The sequence below is a fragment of the Microcebus murinus genome, unplaced genomic scaffold (genome assembly GCF_040939455.1).
Source record: "Microcebus murinus isolate Inina unplaced genomic scaffold, M.murinus_Inina_mat1.0 scaf021_hap2_Mmur4.0, whole genome shotgun sequence".
Classification (NCBI taxonomy): Eukaryota; Metazoa; Chordata; class Mammalia; order Primates; family Cheirogaleidae; genus Microcebus; species Microcebus murinus.
In genome coordinates this window covers 396,413-405,622 of record NW_027438967.1, presented here as the reverse complement: position 1 = coordinate 405,622, position 9,210 = coordinate 396,413, and the positions used below count along the sequence as shown (strand labels likewise).

Here is a 9,210-nt window from a genome sequence, read left to right as displayed (position 1 = left end):
GAACCAAGAAAGCCTGTAAAGCCAAGAAGACAACGGCTAAGGCCACAAATACTGACATTGAGCATATAGAGGCTCCAATGTCACCAGACAGAATGAAGCCTCAGCAGCAGCTATCCAGCCAAAAAAATCCAAGGGCAAGAAGGCTGCCAATAAGGGCCCAAATTTTGCCTCTGAAATCTTTAAGACCCCACCTGCCACTCAAATGGTCACAAACCAAGCACTGGCAGCCAACCTTTGGGTCAAGACAGGGTCTAGGGCTTGGAAGACTGCCACTAAGGCTCAGTCAACTGAAAGCCTGACTCAAATTACTGACCAAGGGCCAAAGGCCAAGATGGCCACAGCTTATGCCAACGTAAGTGCCCTTGTGACTCAGGTTGCTGCTGCTGTCCAGGCCCTGGCAGATGACTATCTGGCTCACTTGAGTCTGAAGCCCACAACCAGGACTCAGGGCAAGAGGAACCGAAAGGTAAGATCTCTGACATCACCGTCCTTGACTTTGTGCTTCTTTTCCATTCCTATCCTTCTAGTTGTACATAAAAGTTCTTCTATAAAAGTTAAGTGAACCTTTTTACTTTGAGCCAATCCCTGTGTTCAGATAGGCTATGGAAGATGCTGAGAAGAATGTGATATAGTTTCTGCTCCTTGGCAGTTCACAGATTGGTGGGGAAAGAAGACATCCATACACTTAGCTACAACGTGTATATAATTCAATTTGTATTTATGTAGTAGTTACCACACACCACATGGTAACTTTGTGTTGGGTACATTCATGCAGGTTTTATCTTTATGTCTTTTTTTTTTTTTTTTTTTTCAGGCCAGTGACAAAAGTGTATATCTTTATGTCTTGAATGTAACTTTTAACAACAAGGGATCATAGGTCTAAGTTTTACACATAAGAAAACTGAGTCCCAGAGAGGGGTAGTGACTTGTCTAAGGGGTACCAGCTAGCAGAATCAGTGGTGGCCAAAGGAAGAGGAGGAGCCCCAGGCCCTGTCCTTAGGTTGCTCCTGGCCTGGTAGAGGAATGAAACTCCTGCTGGGAGACAATGAAAGATAAGCCCAGGCCTCAGGCCCCACTACAGGGGAAGGTTTAAGGAGACTTTCTGGGGGAGGCAGATGAGGAGACAAAGCTATGTCTTTCACCTGGTGACTCTGGATCTTCATTCTTTCTGATGATGAAGTCCAGGCATCTGAATGGGGATGAGAGAAGTGGCAGTAATTACAGGCGAATCTCATGGGGCCGGAGGCCTCCACCACCCCGTGATGTGGCCATTTTGCAAGAAAGGGTAAGAATCCAGTGCTGCCCAGTCTCTTCTTCACCTGCCCTCTTCTCTGCCCCTTCCAAATTTTCTGTAAACATATTGAGATCTCCCCATCCATTCCTCATTTCTCAGGCAAATAAGTTGGTGAAATACCTGTTGGTTAAGGACCAAAGATCCCCATCAAGCGCTCAGGTAGGGTCCTACCAACCCTCCCCCTTGAGCTTGTCGCTCTACTCTCCTCTCCCCTCATGGTCTGGGAGTAACCTTTTACCTTTATGGCCTCCTCGTTTTCTCATTTCTCCACCCTTATTTTCCTATACACTGCCATGGCTGGCATCTCCTGCTAACACAGTTCAGGTCTCTGGCTGCACTTGACCCCACAGGACTGGCAAAAGGGCTGCAGCTCTGTGGCCTCTGCTCAGCCTGGCTGCTTCCACTTTTCCCTTCCTGCAGATGTGCTGAAGGATGTCATCCAAGAATGTGAGGAATATTACCCAGAGATCATTGAATGAGCAAGCTATGCTCTGGAGAAGGTGAAAGGGCAGCCTTGGGGGATGGGTGCAATGGGGAAGATTCAAATCAAACAAAGGTGTACATGTCCCTTCTGGGGGAACCATAGAGACCAGCTAGTCCAGCCCCATCATTGTGCTGGTGGGTAGACAGTGGCCTAGGGAGCAGTGTAGACTAGCCATGGGTTATGCAGCAAGTCAGTAATGAAAGCATACCTAGGACCCAAGCCATCCAAACTTAGTCCCAGCTTCTGTCTGCAGCTGGGCACATCCTGACATGCATTTCAGATGCTCACCTGTCCCTTCCATTCCTCATTGTCTGTCTCCTTAGGTTTCCACTAATCAGGCTGATGACATTGATGACAGTAGTACATTTGCTGTGTGTTTACTGGGTGCTGGCACTTAGTTACATGCTTTATGTGTGTTATCTCACTGACTTCTCACATGCACGAAACCCCTAGGTACATGGGGATCTGCGGCATGTCTGTGAAGCTCACTGAATCCTAAGCTAAATTTTGTGATCTCACAGGCTATTCTTTTACTTGGCAGATGTTTCGAGTCAATCTGAAGGAAATTGATAAGCAAAGTAGCTTGTATATTCTCATCAGCAATCAGGAATCCTCCACAGGCATACTGGGAACGTAAACTGGAAAAGGGCTGGGGTGGGAGGGGGGCTTCTGCTTTCGTTCATGGTTCTAGCCCTTCCCTGTCCTCTCTCCCTGTATCCTCTTAGAGGGTCAGGAAAGACAGGGCCCTGACCCTGTCCCAGCCCCCAGCCATAGTTGGAGCCCTGCGCTCGCTCAGTAGTGGTGCCTGTTATGATTGATTGAAGGCTGTAAGAGACTGGGGTGGGGCATTCCTGCTGTCAGGTTTCCTGTCTCTCCAGAAGCTTCCCAGGAAAGCAGGCCTATTGTTGCTTGTCTCTGCCTACTGAGTCCCTGGCCAGGCCTTGGTTGAGTGGTTCTCAAGGAGAGCTCCGTGGTGTTGGTGGGCCAGGATACATTAAGGGCAGGAATATCAGTAGGGCCCAGCCTAGAATTCTTTTGGGGCTGAGGGGTCTGGGAGAGAAAGAAGGGACTCACGTTGACTGGGTGCCTGGGTTGTACCAGGTTGACAGGCATCCTTCCATCTTCTTGGCAGCCTGGGAAGGGGAAGATGTGATTTTCTCATTTTGTGGAATAGGAGACTGAGGCTCATGAGTCTGCGTGCCTTGCCCAGGGTCACATGGAGCCTGAAGCATAGACGCGGCAGAATTCTCCCGTATCTGAGGAATCTGGGAGAGGCTAGCCTAGTGAGCTAGCTGGTGTGTCTTTTGTAGATGGCTGCTGGGCATAATCCTCTCTGTCTTATTATTCCCTTAGGACTAAGGAGTCACCCAAGCTGGGTCTACTCATGGTGCTTCTTAGCATCATCTTCATGAATGGAAATAGATCCAGTGGGGGTGAGTGGCTTGGTGTGCAGCTGAATGGGTGGCTATGGTCTGGATTCCGAGTGTTCATTTTTTGTCCCTCTCTCCTCTTGCCTCCCCTTGCAGCTGTCATCTGGGAAGTGCTACGCAAGTTGGGGCTGCGCCCTGGGTGTGATTGGGCTCTCTCAGCACTTGCTGTCCATGTTGTCCTTTGGCAAGAGAGGACAGTCCCAGGATTGCATCAGCCTGGTGGTCTGGTGGAGAGGGCCCAGGGTTCTGACCAGGGTGGATGGGGAAATGGTCTTGAACTCTCTGCTCCCTCTCTCCCCTATGTCCTCTTTCTGTTTGAAGCCGAGATGTTAGATAGACCTTCAGGTATCTCTGACAAAGAGCCATCTGCTGCTTGCTCTAGTGGCCACACGCTCACTTCTTTCTTCACCTTGTTGAGACTGCCCCACGTGCTAGAGAGGTCTCTTCCATGTCGGGTAATGCCTCGGCCCTTATCTGGGCAGTTCTGATCTGTGTTCACAGGTTATTTTACCCATTACCAGGGTGAAGCATTCACTGTTTGGGGAAGTAAGGAAGCTCATCACAGACGAGTTTGTCAAGCAGAAGTAAGGGGTGTTTGGGGGCTTTGTCTGGCCCTGAAGTATTCTGGGCATATTGATCTGATCCAGAAAGTGCTCGGTCACCACCTTTCTTACAGTAGCTTTAGAGGGATGGGCATCCTGCGTTCTAGAATTGAGTCCTGCCTAAAATTCCCATGGGTGGACTTTTCCAGGACTGGGTCAGACTCAACACAAGGCCCTTGTAGTGGGGTGTGCTCAGAGCAGGGGGCCTGAAGAATGGCGCCTCTGTTTACAACACACCCAACAGAAATCTGGGCTTACTCCTACAGGTGGCAGGATACTGTGGCCTTCCTGTGACATAGTGCCCTACACATGCCTCCACTGCAGCACCCCAAGTGACTTCTTTGCACAAAGTCAATGGGAAATGGCTCAGTATTGGAAGCTGAAACCATGAACTCTGTTTGAGAATGAGTCTGGGGCTGGAAGATCTCTTAGAAATCCTTCAGGGGCTATTTAGTATTTGTTTGGAGTGGGTTGCTATTTCATGCCTAGTGGTTAGACAACAGGTTTGCTTGGTTCAAAGTAAGTTTCATTTCCTTTCTCCAAGGTACCTGGAGTACAAGAGGGTCCCCAACAGCAGACCACCTGAATATGAGTTCTTCTGGGGCTTGCGCTCCTACCATGAGACTAGCAAGATGAAAGTCCTCAAGTTTGCATGCAAGGTAATAGGAAAGCTGCCTGAGTTTGGAATATTAAGGGAATAGGATTCCCCTGGCTGGGTCAGGCAATGTGCAGGGATGGTCAGGTACAGAGCACTCTGAAGTTCATATATAAACATATTTATGTCCCAGAATGCTGCTAGATATATAGTTTACATCATCTCATTAATTCTTCATACTTTGTATTAATCAGCTTGGGCTGCCATAACAAGATACCATAGACTTAGTGACTTGAAAAACAGAAATTTATTTTCTCACAGGTCTGGAGGGTGAGAATCCCAGACCAAGGTCCAGCATGGTCAGTTTTGGTGAGGGCTCTCCTCCTGGCTTGCAGATGGCCACTCTTTTGCTGTCTCCACACATGGCAGAGAGAAAAAGCAAGCTTTCTAGTGTCCCTTTTTATAAGGACACTAATCCTATTGGATCAGGACCCCACCCTTATGATATCATTTAACCTTAATTACTTCTATAAAGGCCCTATCTCCAAATACAGTCACATTGGGGGTTGGGGACTCAACATACAGATTTTGAGGGACACAAACATTCAGTTCATAGCATACTTTCTTATCATTTCCCATATTATAGATGAAGACACTTAGACTCAGTGAACTTAAGTAACTTGTCCAAGGTTATATAGCACCTAAGTTATCAGAGCTGAAATTAGATCTCAGGACTGACCCATGACAGAGCTCTAGTAACTAGGAATTTTTTAAAAATATTGCTATTACTTCTATACAAACCCTATAGTCGGTGCTTAATACATGATTACAAAAGTTACTTTGCTTATAATGATTATCATTCATGTTTTAGGTGCAGAAGAAAGACCCCAAGGACTGGGCTTCTCAGTACCGGGAGGCAGTGGAGATGGAAGTCCAAGCTGCAGCTGTGGCTGTGGCTGTGGCCGAGGCTGAGGCCAGGGCTGAGGCAAGGGCCCAAATGGGGATTGGAGAGGAAGCTGTGGCTAGGCCCTGGAACTGGGATGACATGGATATTGACTGCCTAACAAGAGAAGAGTTAGGTGATGATGCTCAGGCCTGGAGCAGATTTTCGTTTGAAATTGAGGGCAGAGCCCAAGAAAATGTGGACTCCAGCACCAACGTCAACTTCAGCAGAGGAGCTAGCACCAGGGCTAGGTTCAGTGATGGTGCTAGTATTAGCCTCAGTGGTGCACCCAGCCCCAATGGTGCCTTTGGTAGTGGAGCTGGCATTACCTTCAGTGGTGTACCCAGTACCAGTACCAGCTTCAGTAGTGCAGCCAGCATTAGCTTTGGTGGCACGCCCACTACCAGTGCCAGTTTTAGCAGTGCAGCCAGCATTAGCTTTGGTGGAACAGCCAGCACTAGCCCCAGCTTTAGCAGTACAGCCTGTATTAGCTTTGGTGGTGCACCCACCACCAGCTCTAGTTTTAGCAGTCAAGCCGGCATTAGCTTTGGTGGCACACCTTGTACCAGTGCCAGCTTTAGTGATGGAACCAGCTCTAGTTTCAGTGGTCCACTCAACACCAGTGCCACTTTCAGTGGTGGAGCCGGCTCTGGCTTTGGAGGCACACTCAGCGCCACTGCTGGCTTTAGTGGTGCACTCAGCACCAGCACCAGCTTCGGCAGTGTGCCCACCACAGGCACCGTTTTCAGTGGTACACTTAGCACCAGCACTGGTTTGGGAGGTACACTCAGCACCAGTGTCTGCTTTGGTGGCTCTCCCAGCTCTGGTGCCAGCTTTGGAGGTACATTTAGTACCAGTATCTGTTTTGGTGGCTCCCCCAACACCACACTGGTTTTGGTGGTACACTCAGCACCAGTGTCTCCCTCTGTGGCTCTCCCAACACCAGTGCCAACTTTGGTGGTACACTAAGCACCAGCGTCTGCTTTGGTGGCTCTCCCAGTACCAGTACTGACTTTGGCGGAGTGCTCAACACCAGTGCTGGCTTTGGTGGAGGGCTCAATACCAGTGCTGGCTTTGGTAGTGCTGTCTTCACCAGCACTGACTTTGGCAGTACACTAAGCACCAGTGTCTGCTTTGGTGACTCTCCCAGCACCAGTGCTAGCTTGGCAGCACACTCAATACCAGTGCCAGTTTTGGCGGTGCTGTCAGCACCAGTGCTGGCTTCAGTGTTGCACCCAGCACTAACCCTGGCTTTGGCAGTGCATTCAGAACCAGTGCTGGCTTCAGTGGGGCACTTAGTACCACTACTGACTTTGGTGGTACTCCTAGTAACAATATGGGTTTTGGTGGCGCTCCTAGCACGAGCATCAGCTTTGGTGATGCTCCCAGCACCAATGTCAGCTTTGGTGGTGCTCACAGCTTTGGTGGTGCTCACAGCACCAGCTTCTGTTTTGGTGGAGCTCCCAGCACTAGCCTCTGCTTTGGCAGTGCATCTAACACCAACCTATGCTTTGATGGCCCTCCTAGCACCAGTGCCTGCTTTAGTGGTGCTACCAGTGCCAGTTTGGGTGATGGACCCAGCACCAGTGCCGGTTTCAACTTTGGCAGTGCGTTAAGCACCAGTGCTGGATTTGGTGGTGGACTGAGCACCAGCACCGGCTTCGGTGGTGGAGTAGGCACCAGCTCTGGCTTTGGTGGTGGACTAGGTACCAGTGCTGGCTTTAGTGGTGGACTGGTCACCAGCGATGGCTTTGGCAGTGGGCCTAATGCCGGCTTCAACAGAGGACTGAGTACCATCGTTGGCTTTGGCAGTGATTCCAACACCAGCAATGGCTTTACTGGAGAACCCAGCACCAGCGCCGGTTTCAGTAGTGGACCCAGTTCTATTGTTGGCATCAGCGGTGGACCAAGCGCTGGCGCTGGCTTCTGCAGTGGACCAAGCACCAGTGGCTTCGGCAGTGGACTGAACACTGGAGCTGGCTTCAGCAGTGGACCGAGCACTGGTGCTGGCTTTGGTGGTGGAGCCACCAGCCTTCGTGCCTGTGGCTTCTCCTATGGCTAGTGAGGTTTCAGGTAATTGTAATATCTTTATTACCAGGGCCCATGAGGTTGGGTATGAGTTGGGAGATGTTATAAGAAACCCCGGGGTGGGAGAGTGGGGTGGGAAGATGAGGCAATGAGGGAAGTATGAGAAAACAGTATATTTAGTGCTAAAATGTGTTCCTGTGTATTTTGTTTTCAGGTTTATTCCCCACATTTACAGATACCACTAATGAATTGCAACAGTCCTTCCCATGGAGTCAAGATACATCCATGGAATCTTTGTCCACACATCAGTCTAAGCAGCCATGACCAAACAGCTGAGGATGACATGCTGTGAAAAATCTGTTTGCCATTTCTGCTTTATTGTTTGCTTCCTGTATGCTGTCATATTTTGCTATCAGAGTTACATTAAATTTGCAAAATGAATTGGAGTTTTTTCCTGTTTTTTAATGTTCTTAGGTAGTTGTGGAGTGGCATCTTGGGTAGTTGTGGCATCTTGAATTCATAGAAAAGCAGGAGATCAGCATAGCTTTTTAGGGAAGGTGAGGCTCCAATTTTTGGCTCAAAGGCAAGTATGACTTCAGCAGAATAGAGGCTCGGGGAAAGCATGGCCGGCAAGAATATAATAGCTTGAGAAAAGATATGGAGGGGGAAAGCCTGGAGCAGAAGGCAAAGCAAGAGGGTTCTGGACAGTAAGTACAGATTCATTTTGATTCGTTTGTATAAGAATGGAGGAATAGAGGGGGAGGTAATGAGGGTAGGACACAGGAACAAGGGAGGGATTTCTTAGGATAGGAAAGACTTGAGCATATTGCATAGACTGTGGGGCAAAAGTCAATAGAGAGGGACAGGAGAAAGACATGAAAGAATCAGCAATTGACTGAAGTAGCCCGTCCCTGAGAAAGTAGGATGGATTATGGTGCCAGATAATAGAAGGTGACCCTGACTTCGAAGAGGATTTAAGGGTGGCTATGGAAGCAGTTATAGATCTGCTTCAAGCAGTAATCAGCAACTCTGTGGTGGATCCCAACAAAAAAAGGGGATGTGGATTATGCAGGATTTGGGTCTTGCCGGGTGTTTGTGATGGAAGGACAAGGGAACAAAAGCAGCGAGTGTATGAGTCTGTCTCTTTATCACTGGGTTGCTGGTACCTGGCCCACAGTAGGTGGATAGAGAGTGGCTGAAGAGGATTCAAGTTGATTAGGGATGGAAGAAGACTGAAGATGGGTTGAGAGACAATGGAGCAATCAAAGGACTATGCTCTTGATGCAGTACAACAACAAATATTGTTCATTCATGAAATACTACATGTATGCCTATTGTGTGCAGGCATGCTTCTAGAGATACTGGGGATGACATAGAGTTGTAAGGACTTGGGGGGGGGGTTGGCAGTGATCAGATAGTGAGATGCTTGCATTGGAGAAGTCAGACTAGGGAGATGTTGCCAAAGTTCATAGAGTGGGTAGTTGAATGGGAGAAGATGATCACTGGAGTTGAGGGAGTCAGGGGACTGGGAGGCCAGGGTGTTGGTTGGGTCATTCACATGGACAGTGAAATCAATATGGCAGCAAGAGTTGGAGAAGAGAAGAGCACTTGGCCTAAGTGCCAGATTGTTCGCCAATTGTAAGGATGAAGGTGTCATGTCCCCAGCCACCTTGCCCACCAAGGAACAAGGCTCACAGGTACTCACAAGGACCCGTTTCCTCCCCCATCATTGGAGGTGCTACCATAGAACTCTTCCCTCCAGGAAGTCTTCACCCATTCCACACCCCCACAGCACCAGAGCTGAGTCAGGATCAGGATCAGGATCTTGAGAGCG

At 49.0% G+C, this 9,210-nt stretch overlaps 1 protein-coding gene and 1 non-coding gene across 2 annotated transcripts; both read left to right on the top strand.

Moving 5' to 3' along the window:
- Nucleotides 1-5: 5 nt before the first annotated feature.
- LOC105884348 (uncharacterized) lies at nucleotides 6-7,677 on the top strand (the record flags this gene model as incomplete). Its single annotated transcript, XM_075999872.1, is given in 15 exon segments — nucleotides 6-72; nucleotides 75-466; nucleotides 1,181-1,285; nucleotides 1,394-1,427; nucleotides 1,430-1,453; nucleotides 1,715-1,794; nucleotides 2,320-2,411; nucleotides 3,132-3,211; nucleotides 3,305-3,347; nucleotides 3,730-3,792; nucleotides 4,355-4,469; nucleotides 5,277-6,231; nucleotides 6,234-6,506; nucleotides 6,509-7,421; nucleotides 7,591-7,677. Coding segments are annotated over 14 exon segments (3,225 nt in total), but the record flags the coding sequence as incomplete, so codon positions are not given.
- On the top strand, nucleotides 3,994-4,121 carry LOC142867862 (small nucleolar RNA SNORA11). Its single transcript, XR_012917196.1, has one exon. It is a non-coding gene; the product is annotated as a small nucleolar RNA SNORA11 (small nucleolar RNA).
- Nucleotides 7,678-9,210: the final 1,533 nt, after the last annotated feature.